Genomic DNA, 14165 nt, shown 5'->3' on the forward strand with positions numbered 1-14165 from the left:
GCCTGCATTTGCTCCATAGGACGCACACACATTTCCCCTTAATTTTTGGAGGGGGGAAAGTGCATTCTACAGAGCGAAAAATACGGTAGTTGTTTGACATCTGATGAGAGGGCATTCCACAATTGCTCCACTAGCTACCTGTCTTTCCAGGTGCAATTCAAAGTGCTGGTTAACCTTATTAAGCCCCATATGGCTTAGATCCAAACTATCTGAAAGACAGTTTCCCCTCATGTGAACCTGCCTGGGTTTTGAACTCTTCAGGAGAGTTCATTCCCAGATTTTGGAACGCCCTCCCTAGAGAAGCTAGACTGGTTCCCTCTTTGTTGTCGTCCTGCTGGCATGAAGACTTTTGTGTTCCAACAGGCTTTTGGGAACTGACTGCTTTTAATGAAAGGGCTGGTGCTGTGCTGTTTCTATTGTAATTATTTGCATGGTTTTAACAGATTATAGCTTTAATTATATCAGTGTTTAATTGTTCTTTAATAATTGTTTATTATTTTAGTGGTTCTTATTTTTAGCTGTAAGCCACATTGAGAAAAAGGTGGGTTATAAATAATAATAGACAAGGCAGTCTGACCAGGTATTAGGAAGCATCCTATACTATTGACAATATAATTTGCACAATACAACCGCTAGGATTCCTATGCGTTAATAAAAAAAGCACAAAATAAATCTCAAAATCTTTGAAGGTGGTAAATGCTTTTTAATCAAGGCCACATTTTAGAGACTTATGTCAGCAAGAAAAATGTATTTATTAACAGCAAAGGGGAAAAAAATCTTCATAGAAGTTGGAACTTTACTGCCAAGCCAGGCATATGTAGGAGAGAAAAAAATAAGTTACTGAACAAGTGTCTTCTACTTCACAAGAATCCTCCAACCACTTGTCTATCTCTGTAAAATAATAAAAAAAATTACATAAACACATTTTCCAAAAGAGGTAATTATATGCTTATAACAGCTGTATGACATGGGATGTAGCCTTTATATAATTGTAATCATCTGAAAAAAATCAATATTTGAGAGATTGCTCGCCATCAAGTACCTGTTAGCAACCCTAGCGGGTAGCCCAAATTAAAATACAGAGCACTGATGCACACGCACACAGATATACTTTTTTGGAACGTAATGAGTTAATCATCTTACATGGAACAATCTGCAACTCACTTTGCCCCCCCTACTTAAGAACAATTCCTACCAGCAGTTCTTCTAAGCTGTTCTGAATGTGTTCATAGACTTCATTAAAGAGCTCCTCTCTTGATTTTCTTCCATCCAACTGAACTGAAATATAAAACACCACCATTTGAAGAAGGAAGGAAGCAAGCTGAAATAAGCCAGTTATTTTAAGTATTGCTATTTCTGTGTATGCCAGGCGCACAGATCTGCATATGTAATGCATTTTTAAATCTGGCCAACAAGAGTTAGGGGGAGGAGGAAAGAAGATGTTTAAGATTCACAAAGATCTTCCTGAAGAAATGCAGTTTCATTTTCATGAATATATACTGGATTATTCAAAGTTTTCAGACCATTTCCAGGCCTGATTCAGATGTATCAAAATACTGGTTTGCTGTTACAATGTTTCTGATCCTAGCGACAAACCATGGCAATTCAGCAAACAGGAAATAAAGGAGAGTTCAAAGTACAGTTTGTTAACAAGCTAGGACAGTGGTTTTCAACCAGTGTGCCGTGGCACTCTGTGGTGCCTTGAATGATGGTTGGGTTGCCATGGGCAACCCTGACCTCTGCCTCTCTTTCCTTCCCTCCTCTGATGCCCTCAACACATCTCTGCCTCCCAAAGGCCTGCACAGCTGTTTGTTGAGCTCCCCAAGCAAATGGTGCCTCTGGGGATGGCCAAGGGTTGCTTCCCAGGCACCTGTGGGGCAGTATGAGGCACCGCTCTTTGGGGCAAGGTGGGCAGCTCAGAGATCAGGGGCAGCAGTTGCCCAGAGGACTCCCAATGAGAGGGGAGAAGAGAGGAGGCTGAGGCAACCCTCCACAAAGGAGGGGTGAGGGGCTGCCAGCTCTGCAGGCAAGGGGTGACATAACTGGGCTCCTGAGCCCCACAGGGGTGCAACAGAAAGAATGTAGTTGGGCCAAGGGAGCCATGGACCCCAAAAGGCTGAAAACCTCTGAGCTAGGATACTGATTACAGATTACTGTAAAGTTATGTGCCTGCAATGAGCAAAATGGTCCCCAGACAACTAAGCAGGCCCATCCAAACCACCTACCCTTTTAGCCCTCCAGATATTGCTGAACTATAACTCTCTTCAGCCCCATCAAGAGATGGGAGTTGTAATTTAGCAACATCAGGAGGGCCAAAGGTGTCCTAGCCCAAAGACAGATGTGTGACCTTTGAGTACACTATATCCCTCCCGTTTTTAACAACAACAACAACAACAACAACAACAACAACAATCTTTATTACGGTCCAGAGACCCAACAAATCGTTACAAAGCAATACACAATTCATACAGCCTACCTCCAGGTCAAAGAAGCATTTTGTTCAGAATACAGGGATCATTGGTTCTTGCAACCACCAATAAAAACCACCGTTTTTAACTTGAAAACTTGGTTCTGAATCTTGGGGCAGAAAATTTAGTCTCCATGTGGCATGTAAGCATTCCTTTGCAGCCCCAGCCATTTGAATCTGTGTAAAGGAGACAATCTGGGCTGCTAGAAAAGGACTACTTTGAAGTGAAGGATGGGCAGATACAGTGGTACCTCGGGTTACATACGCTTCAGGTTACAGACTCCGCTAACCTAGAAATATTACCTTGGGTTAAGAACTTTGCTTCAGGATGAGAACAGAAATCGGGCTCCGGTGGCACAGCAGCAGCAGGAGGCCCCATTAGCTAAAGTGGTGCTTCAGGTTAAGAACAGTATCAGGTTAAGAACGAACCTCCGGAACGAATTAAGTACTTAACCCGAGGTACCACTGTACACAGATGTTATCAATTCAACACTGCCCTACTCAAACAGTCATATACTGAAAGTCAATTCATTATGAAGTTATTTAATGAGCAACAGTTGCAGCTTGAGCAAATCGATCATTTCAATAACACTAATATTTCACAGTGGTAAAATCACTGTGGGAACATTGCCTTATAAAATCTTAAAATAAACTTGTAACACCTACCTCACAGAATACAATCATCTTTAAAACTGACCCCATGTCCCAATTTAAACTTACCCACGTCAACATTAAGGTCTTCCATTAGCATCTTATGCTTGACATACATGGGCCAGACGTGACCGTCAAACAAACCCGGTGGATCAGGTACAGTGTAATTCCTTGAACTAAATATTTGGGGAGGAGGGAGAAAAACACACCGTAAGTTTCAGCTTGAATGTGATTACTATCGAGCAAATTAGGAGTCCTTTGCTCATGCAAACCCCATTTACTTATTCAGTCACCTCAACATGACTTTTCAGATTATCAAAACAACTTGTGCATTTTGTAGGGTGTGTGTGTTTGGCTTACCTTCTCCTCCTCTTGCATTCTTCATAGGGAATAGAAAGAAAATACCGGTAGTCAAATACATCAATCAAGGGCCTAAAAAGAAAAGAAAAGGTGACCTGGGTGGTTTTTTTTAATACAACAAAACAAAGGAAAACCCCTCATGAATAATACCAAATGATCTAGCGTCCTTTATCCAACAATGGGCATCAACACAATAGTTACATCCAGCAACCAGAGCATTGCCTCTTACGTGGCTCATAGCTAAGAACTATTGACAGGCGTATTCCCCATGAATTGTCTAATCCCCTATTAAAGCCATTTAAGCTGCAACCATGTTCTGCAGCAGTGAATGTACTACATTAAGCTCCTGTAAAAGAATATTTTCTTTTCTGTCCCGAATGGTCTGCTCATCAAATTCATTATGTGAAATCCATAACCATGAATAATATGTCATGCCCTCTCCTGCACTGGTTGTTATAAACTGAAAAGCCCACATGCTCTGCCTTTCCACCCTTTGATATTTGATATTTCCTTTTTTTACACCTTTACAGCTCTACCATACTTTTATTAAAGACTGAGCAACCAGAAGCATACACAATACAGTGACTCTCAACTTACCCTGGGGGGTTATGTTCAGAGGATAGCACCTATACCCAACAGCGCATATAATCAAATCTCGCTAGGATTAACGGCAGATAGGATTGCCAGGCTTTTCCCCGTATACCTGCCTCCTCTTCTAATTATTTTTTAAACTGCCAAGCGCATAAAGCTGAATGCTCAAAAGTTAAACGCTTGTAAGTTGCGAATTACCTGTACTCTGAATGTGGTCACATTAAATTTCCATCAGGGCAACAATGTGTCATTTTACTTTCAATTCCTAGCATGGACCTTTATTTTCAAGGCTGCCACAAAGAGGCTTGATGATTTGATATTACTACACACTATAACAAAAGATCTTTCCTGAAGAGTCAGTGCCAGTTCATATCCTTGCAGCATGCATGTGAATATTATTGCCACAATGTGCATCCTTTTACATTTATTACCATTGAAACCCATTTGCCATTTTGTTGCCTGTTCACTCAACTTGGACAAGTCCTTGAGAGAACTGGACTTCAATTGGTGGGTCTGTTTGACTTCCAAAACGTTCGGAAACCAAGGCGCAACTTCCAATTGACCGCAGGAAGCTCCTGCAGCCAATCAGAAGCTGCATCAAACGTTCGGATTCCATAGAACGTTCACAAACTGGAACACTCACTTCCGGGCTGGCTGCGTTTGGGAGCCAAAATGTTTGACTCGCAAGGTGTTCGGGATCCAAGGTACAACTGTACAATATATGATTAAAAAAATTAAGAAATGGGGCCCCAAATGCATGTTTGAGTTAAAAGTGGGTGTGGGTCTGAAAAAGGTTGAAGAGACCTGCTTTAGAGTTCTCTGTAATCAGCTTCGATTTTCACAGTCTCAGACATTTTGGTGTCACATTCACAATTTTAACTATCTCACTGCTCACCCGGATAGTTAAGAATAGATTAAATAGTACTAGTCCCAATACGTATCCTTGGCAGACAGCACACCGTAACTCTCTGTTCTTGCTGTTTTCTGCTCTTGAACTCAGATGACCCATAAAAGAACTGGTAATTCTACCCCATGATCATTAAGTTCACTCAGGAGATTTTGGTGAGGGAGATGATCCAAAGCTGTTTGGAAGTCCAAGTCCCTTACTATAGGGCTGGCACATATTCAAGCTGCAACCAGGAATATAAATTTTAAAAATGCTTGCTAAGATTTGAGTTACTTCATTGAAAATATGCCAACCTAGTCCTTCATTTCTGCTATTCTGCCCCGGTCAGCCCCACCAAAAGGTAACCACATTTTGAAAGAACAGCAATTATCTATCACGCACCAGAACAAGTAATGGTTATGTTATCACAGTCTGCTGTTATGTGCCCATACAATCAAAAATAATCACACAACACTCATTTCATTATCAAAGACCTGCCAAGCAGCTGCTAGCAGTTATGTGATTAGATACAGACGGCTGGAACAGCTCTAGGAATATTAAGTTTTACTTATAAACAGAAGGGATCATTGAAATGTCATGACTCTATAAAGTAATCACTTAGTTAGAGCTCATTAACCGTGTGCTTCAGTTACCTGTAAGTATAAAGCAAGAATCCTTCCACGATAAGAATATGGATGGTATCATTCTCCTCTGAATCCTCTATTGCTCTAGTATCTAGTGTGTTAATGCCATGAGATCGTTCAAACTTAATTGGGTTTTTCTTCCAAGCGTTGATGGTACTCATCATGGCATCCATGTCCAAAGCACTAATAACTAAGACAAAAAAGCAGTAAGATTCATTAGATTCAAGAAAAACACGTGTTATCAAAGTTATGAATTCCAAGGGACTCTACCAACTCATGCCCTATTGTGCCGTTCTAGGACTAGAATTTTTATTTTTAGTAATTGCATGGATATAAACAGAACTTACCATCATACTGTTTAAATCCATCTTCAACCTTTATCTCATCCTGGGGCTGAAACAGAATAAGAACTGTCTACAGAACTGCTGACAAATTCAACATCCATTTTAAGAGGAGCATGATGGGTAAAAGAGCCCGTTGAAACAGATTTCTGGTAATTCACTGCCCTTAAAAATGTATTACAGCTGCACCTTCAATAAATTTAAGTAGTGCAGATCTAAAAGGCAGAAACAAGACACTTCACCCTTTATCTAATCACTACCACAAGCACACCTAACCTACTTTCAAAAACAGAAATGTCATTGAGGCCACACCAGAGGTCTTATCCACTGACTGCAGAACAACTCACAGCCATCAACCCTCCTCCCAAAGTAAATTGACATGGCAAAACAAAAATAAGGCCAAGAGGACAAAGAAGGCTTAAAACATCAGGTAGGAACAGTATGAAACCCCATTAGGTTAGCAAGTTGGAGAAAACAAATGTTGCTGGATATGGAGCAGTTTCACTAAGAGTGGGATGATTCTATACTCCTAGGATCAAAGTTACCAACTGAATGGTCAATGCTGGAGGCAGGGAAAAGAGAAAGAAGGGGAGGAATTTGCACACAGTGTGGGGGAAAAGGACTAGGTGGGCTAAATATGTCCAATATTACATCTGTTTAAAGTAGAGGTAATTAGATACAACTATAGGAGACCTGCATATTTGAAACCAAATTTCTCTTAATATTTAGAGTATCTAATTTTTACAGCAAAAAGAGGTGGTGTGCCAGCCCTCCATCTCTCCCTCCAGGTGTGTGCTTCTCAGCTAAGTTCCAATACTAGACATGAGCTAAGGTGTAGGATTAAGAAAGGCTATGGGGAAGTAAACAATGGACACAGGGCCCTCACTCACCATCCCATTCAGCTGTTAGAAGTGAATACCTTGTCCCCCATTTTAAATGTATGGATCTGCTGCTGATGCTATCTAGAGTCTTATTGTAAAATTAAGAATTCAGCACCAAGGTGAACATTCTGTGCTAAAAGCAGCCAACATTTGCAATTAGGTAAGGTAACACCAGCAAACCAACATGTTTCTGCATATTTTATCATGTCAGTTGTGAGGAAAACAAGCTATGCTCATCACTGAAGCCTCACTTCCTAACCTCTGCAAATAGGTTATTTTCTAACACATCTGCAAAACTCTCCTCAATTATAACAGCTAGAAATCTGCCTCACTAAGGTGTGGCCAGTACAAAAATCCATTTTAGCAGGACCATTTGTATTCTAGCATTTGCAAGATGACCTCCCTTCCCTGCCCTTCAAAACATTACTATGGCTGTGGGACAAAAGGGGGAAATACCACTTTTATAAGAGATGAGCAACTTCAATAGGCATTACTTACACAAACAAGTCATAAGGTTAATAACTGGTGCCTAAGATTGCTTTTTACATCCTTCTTTTTTCTTTGTGAGTCACCTATTTTAGATTGAAGCTGGCGGGGCAGGGACCGTCTTACTACTTGATTTCGTTAAGCTACTTTTGGAGCCTTCTTGACTAAGAAGTAGAGTTAAAAGTACTTTAAATAAATAACGCTGGTTTTAACTGCTTACTGGACAACATATGATCAACTAGTATTAACTTCTGCATACAGTGGCTATTATTCAGCACACACAGAGGTAGTCAGATGGCTGCCCTAGGTCACAACAGCAGTTCTGCCCATGTTATGTGGAAGTTCAGTTGTGTTTGTGCACAGGTAACGGCACAACAGAAATTTCTCAATTATTTCTCATATAGATACAGTGGTACCTCGGGTTACAGGTGCTTCAGGTTACGTGATTTTGGATTGCGCACTGTGTCAAACCCAAAGTACAGGAACAGGTTACTTCCGGGTTTTGGCGTTTGCGCAGAACCACTAAATTGCGCATAAGCGCTGAATCACAACCCGCACATGCACAGATGCGGCGCTGTGGGTTGCGAACGTGCCTCCCACATGGATCATGTTCGCAACCCAAGGTTCCACTGTATTGACAGAAATACACAATTATGGATATCAGATACTAAAACATCCTTTGTGGTTTACTTGCTGCAGCAGAAACTCTGCAGCATTCTATTACTGTTGTGGGACTGTATGGGAGATTCCAGCCATCGCTCCTTCCACAGACATCTCAGACAGAAATAGGATGTATTTTGGACTCGGCATTCAGAACACTGGGTGCTGATGGCCCTAGCACTGCCACACAGTACAACCCTCATCTTAAGAATTCAACCCATTTCCCAAAGCCACCTTATATAGAAAGGGTCAAGTGAAGTACCCCTGACAGACAGCAAGTCTGTAATAAGTAGTCTACTTACAACAGATGCAGGTTGCAGGTTTCTTGTATTCAAAACAGGATGTGGTAGGAGGTGATGCAACGAAAGTGGGGATCGTAAAAGGGTATACAAACTGAATTCTGCCTCACCTTAAAGAAGTCGTCTTGGTGCACAACACTGCAATTAGGGAGTGCCTGCATAAGTTTGTTGGTCAGGGTGGTCTTCCCACCATTGGTGATCCTGAAATAAGAATGTGGGAGGAAGAATGGAAGATGAAAGGTGTGAATTAAATTAGAAAACATGCAGACTCCAAACACATCTGTGGGAAGCAAGAAACATCTCTGTGTGGGAAAACGTTACTAGGAGATGAGTGAACCAAAGAGATAAAGAAGGGGAAATATGAAACTAGCTGCAAGAAAAGACAGCTGTACTTCCTGATTCTGCTTATAGTGGCTGCAAACTATGTCCTGACTACCGCCCATAAGCTTCCCTCCCCCCCTCTCTCTCTCTCTCTCTCACACACACACAGTGTCTACCATTTTAAAACATCCCCAGTAAGAACAGCAAGGCACCATTTATTGTAGCTTTGGAGACACACAATCTGCTTAGTCAGATGCATTAAGTCCTTGTTTTATCACTGCTTTTATTCATAGACAAGCCAAAGTAAAGTACTAGTTAAAGGTTTTAGGGCAGCCCAACCAGCCGTAAAGTTCATAGGATAACTATCACACCCTTTCAGCCTAGCTCACAGAGTTGTCAATGCAAAGTAGAACGACGTTTGTGCAAACCACATGCACCATTCGGCACTCAAGAGTTCTGATGGCGCAAATCACAGTCCCATCTAGGCCAGCATCCAGTCTCCCAGTGGCCAACCTATGGGTAGCCCACAAGCAGGATATAAGGACAATAGTCCTCTCCCACTGTTGTTCTCCCAAAACTGGTATTCAGTGCTATGCTGCTTCTGTTCCTGGGGGGAGCAGGCATAGGAGCCACTGTCAACTTAATCTTCTGTGAATCTGTCTTAAGCCCTTTCCTTGTAGAAAGAAAGGGCAAGATAAAAATATAATTTTAAAAAAGCTGTGCCATCGTCATCATCAGCGTGGGTTCTTAAGCAGCCTCCCCAACCAGACACAGAATCTAGCTTCTGACCACCCAACTGGTTTTAACGCACACGTTTATTAAACAATCAATACCATACAATGTAAGATCTCCATAAAAATCAAATAACAGAAATCACTGGGTCAAAGCTGACTGAAAGCCCAGAGGTAGCATTATTATCAGTTTACGATGGGGTGGAAGGTTCACAGGCTAGGAAGGACTTGCTCACAAATTTATTGACAGCTGCATGAATTATTATAGCAAGGAAGTGGAAGGGGCAACCAGAATATAAAAAGGAAGAATGATACAAAGAAGTGTGGGATATAGCTATTAATGAAAAATTAACATGTGCCATTAAGGTAAGATGGGGAATATGCAGGAGAAATTATTCTGAGAAGATATGGAGGGTGTTTGTAGAATTTGTACTGTTAAAACAGAAAGGGGTCAAGCCATCGCAAGAGGTGTTGTAATTATTCTGAGGAGATATGGAGGGTGTTTGTAGAACTTGTACTGTTAAAACGGAAAGGGGTCAAGCCATCGCAAGAGGTGTTGAAATTTGCGGAGGTTGCATAGTTAAAATGGAATGGTCTCAGTGGTGGGGTGCACATTTTTATTCTTATTTATTTATGATTATTAATTTGTCAGAATAAAAAAGTATAAAATTAATTTTTTTAAAAAAGAGAGAAAATGAAACAGTTCCATGAGGCCAGCAACCAGCCCCGCCTCACACTTTTAACATCCTACACCATAACCTCGACAGCTGCTGTGGCACAGAATGGAAACTAAGCATGTGGAAGCAAGCCTCCTGGTGCAACGGCTGCCAGATCTTGCACATGGGCAGCAGGGCTGAAGGCCATCCCCAGAGGAGGGTGAAAACCATCCTGGCCCTGTTCATCCAACACAAGCAGCAGCAACTGTAGCAGACTCAGCTCCTCTCTCGCTACCCCCCATCACTTTCCCTACCGGAAACAATGCTCAGCTCCACTTGCCCTGCAACGGTGGAGGCCTGGAGGGGGAAGGTGCCCTCTAAGCCAACCTCTACTCAAATAAAAATAATATAATAAAGAAACAACAGGGAGGGGAGCCTAGCCTGGATCCCCCAAATAAGCACCTGTGCAATTCGCCACTTTGTTCTGGGTCTTTCCCTCCCATCTCACCACCTTCCCCTTTTGCCCTTGGCGCGCCTTTTCTGCCACCCTGATGGCATCGCAAGCCCCTCCCCAAAAATCTGTTTTAAAGACCGCCTTAGTTTTCAAAAGAAGTGTTTCACAATTATAACATTTTATATTATTTTATGCAACCCATTGCTGCTGCTTGTTTTTAAATCAGCCAGTTAAACAAAATTTATTTGTTGGGGTCAATCATAATACAAACGAGAGCAAACCATAAGTAAGTTTAAAAATAAAATTCAGCCCCCTCTTCTTCCTCTCCCCAATCCCCTAGAAACAAACGTTCAAAACTGAACCGCTCTGGGAGAAACAAGCCATCTAAATAATTAATAATAATAGCAGCAGCATGACGAATATATGTCGATCCAAAGCCATGCGCCCCTGTCCCCTCTTGATAAATACAGTAATTATAACAAAGTAATAATTATAATAAAAGAAAAATAAAAGAAAAAAATATAAATAAAAATAGCAGAAGCAGCATGGCGAATATATGTCGGTCCAAAGCCATGAGCCCCTGTCCCCGCTTGACAGTAATAGTAATAATTATAATAAAATTAAAAATAAAAGCAAGTGAAAATAAAATGAGCAGCAGCAGCAGCATGGCGAATATATGTCGGTCCAAAGCCATGAGCCCCCGTCCCCGCTTGATAGTAATAATTATAATAAAGTAATAATTATAATAAAAATAAGAACAAGTAAATATAAAATAAAATGAGTAGCAACAGCAGCAGCATGGCGAATATATGTCGGTCCAAAGCCATGAGCCTCCGTCCCCGCTTGATAGTAATAATTATAATAAAGTAATAATTATAATAAAAAATAAGAGCAAGTGAATATAAAATAAAATGAGCAGCAGCAGCAGCAGTATGGCGAATATAGGTCGGTCCAAAGCCATGAGCCCCCGTCCCCGCTTGATACAATTATTACATTATTATAATTATTACTAATAAAACTAAAATAAAATCAAGTGAAAATAAAATAAAAAGAGCAGCAGCAGCAGCATGGCGAATATAGGTCGGTCCAGAGCCATGCGCCCCCGCGCCCCCCCCCCGCCCGCCCGCTCGGCTCCCGCGCGCGCCTTCCTGGCTCGCGCCCGCGCCCCACGCGCCCCAATTCTCCTCACCCGCCAATGCCGACGATGACTTTCATGCTGGTGATGCTGTTGCTGCGCGCGAGGCCCGGAGGCGTCGGCGGCGTCGGCTTCCCTCACAGTCTTTCCCTTCCGAAGCTAGAGGAGGAGGAGGAGGAGGACGAGGAGGAGGACAGAGAAGGGGGAAGAGAGGAACCACGAGCGTCAGCTCCCGAGGGGCGCCATTATCTCCGGGAAACGGCGGCAAGAGCGAGAGCCGTCCGCGCCGCGGCGAAGCGCTCGCCGAAAAGAAGAGCCAGCTAACGGCTGCGCGCGCCTCTCGCCTCTCCGCCGGGGCGACGCGAGCGCCCATTGGGCGGGAAGGGGCGCCGCAGCCAACCAACGGGCCCGGAGCGCCGGCGGAATGTCCGCGCTGTCCAACCCGGGGGAAGAAACGAAGGCGGGTTCGATTCCCATTGGCTGGCCCTCGGTCCCCGCCCCCTGGCAACGCTGGACACGCCCCCATCGTGCAACCTTGCAATGACTCTTCGACCAGCGCACGTTTTCCTTTTCTTTACAGCTTCCGGGGAGGGTGGAGGCAGCAGATTTGGGTGGGGAAGGTTATTGGCGGCATCAGGCGGTGTTTGCTTTTATTTTATTTTTCACTGAGGAGGGTGGATGGAACCATAAACGGTAGCTTATGATCAGTGCTTATTTCTAAAAAAAAAAAAATGTTTAGGGGTACAGTACCATAGCTGTCAACTTACAGATTTGAAAATAAGGGACCGGCAGCCTCGAAAATAAGGGATCAGCAGCCAAAATAAGGGATTTTACTCAACCAGCTGAAATACGAAGTTAAAAGGGACCAGATAATTTGGGAGAGCAACGCCGGTTTTTAGCCCTTCGTTTCCAGAGGTTGGTGCTCAAGACACCAGCCGATGAAACACTGCAATTAAATAACTGCAAGCAGCAACCACTTTTCGCGGAAAATGAAGTCCATGCTACGAAGATGCTGCTGCAGTTCTGTATCTTTTCTCTCCTGCTCCATCTGCAGCTCTCAGTTCCATCAGGCGGGGCGGGAGAAAGAGAGGGGGGGAAATAGCACCCGAAGTAAGCCCGCAGATCAGACCATCTGTGCTAGTCTACCACTACAAATCTATGGGAGAAGCGCTTGTGGTCCTTCCTCCGCTTTCCCCGCTATGGTTAGCCCCTGGAACACCTGCCTGCGCCTCCAGCTCCCCTCCTCCTCCTCTCTCTGAACTGCTTTCTCTATGGTTGCCCTCACTCTCCTCTCAAGGCTCCTCAGCAATTCATAGGCTGCGCCAGGCTGCCCTTTGGCGGGTCCTTTGGCGGCGCAGCCGCAGTATGGCCTAGCAGGGGTGTTATGTACTGAAGTTCTCACCCTGGGCCAGCAGGGGGCTACTGTAGATAGTTATGCAAATGAAAGATCGAAAGTGACGTTCAGTGATTGGATAGTTTTAGAAAGTTGCTACAGTAACGTCGTACTGGAGCTCTATATAAGCAGGCTGACTGAGCTCTTCAGTTCAGTTCTGTTCTGGCCGCTGAATAAACAAGAGCTGTTTGAAGAATCGCTGTGTTGTCTGATATGTTCACCCACAACCTAACAGGGAGCGGCGGCGATGGGCAGAGGGGAGAGACGCTCAGTTTGGTGGCCGCAAGGAGGATGGCGGCGGAAGGGCCCGAGGCTCCCGCCAATCCCAGCGGGGAGGGGCTCCCGGGGGCCGGGGCTGGTGAGAGGGGGGGCGGGCTGGGCAGCCAAGCAACACAGTTGGAGCCTCCGTCCTCCCTGGCCGGCAGGCAGGGAGGGAGGGAGAGGAGCTGCTTCCTTTGAAACCCGGGAAATTTAAGGGACATCATCAATAAGGGACAGCAGCGGGACACAGTGCTGGGATAAGGGAGTTTCCCACCAAATAAAGGACGGTTGACAGCTATGTACAGTGTTGTGACGTGGGGTTTGTGATTTCAGCTCTCTTGAGATAATATGCTGGAGACAGTTCTCTAGTAACACTTCTTTATTAAAGCAAACAAGACTGAGACCTGAGGAGGGGAGAGTTACATTTATAGGGACAGGGAACTAGCTAGAAAGGATACATTTTGGAGGGAACAATATCAGGCAATCACAGTCCTGCCTTTTGGAGGAAACCAATAAGACAGAGGATCCAAATACAGCAGCTTAAATGAACCAATAGTCACTGTACCCTCTGGAACCAAAAGGCAGTTACTTTACCCTAATGCAAATACAGACAATAATAATACAGATATAAAATCCTTTGACTCAATACGCAACATACAGTACTCTTATTTTGACTCAAGAAAATCATAATTTTGTAGTTCAAATCGGGAAAAACAAACACAGTAAAAGGACATTGGGGGTAGCAATAGAACTGACGATTCACCATGCTAGAGAAGAAACTAAAAAACTTAAAAAATAATAATTTCTTCACCTGTTAGATTCACGAAATGTGTACTGGTACCCCCCAGAAAAAAGAGCACTGCTTATAATAAGATTTATCTTATAGGCTCATTCGATCATATGTGGTAGGTTTTATTTTATTTATTTTAATTATTGAATTTATATGCT

The 14165-nt window shown here is 43.3% G+C and overlaps 1 protein-coding gene across 1 annotated transcript; it reads right to left on the reverse strand.

Moving 5' to 3' along the window:
- Positions 1-682: 682 nt before the first annotated feature.
- Positions 683-11883, reverse strand: LOC309328873 (nicotinamide riboside kinase 2-like). Its single transcript, XM_081839350.1, has 8 exons — positions 11618-11883; positions 8377-8467; positions 5947-5992; positions 5609-5789; positions 3479-3550; positions 3188-3294; positions 1196-1278; positions 683-891 (listed from the first exon to the last, which is right to left on the reverse strand). Exons 1-8 carry the CDS (start codon positions 11641-11643, stop codon positions 886-888), a joined length of 612 nt encoding a protein of 203 aa, XP_081695476.1. The 5' UTR covers positions 11644-11883; the 3' UTR covers positions 683-885.
- Positions 11884-14165: the final 2282 nt, after the last annotated feature.

Source organism: Podarcis erhardii (genome assembly GCF_964252035.2).
Source record: "Podarcis erhardii genome assembly, chromosome: 14".
Lineage (NCBI taxonomy): Eukaryota > Metazoa > Chordata > Lepidosauria > Squamata > Lacertidae > Podarcis > Podarcis erhardii.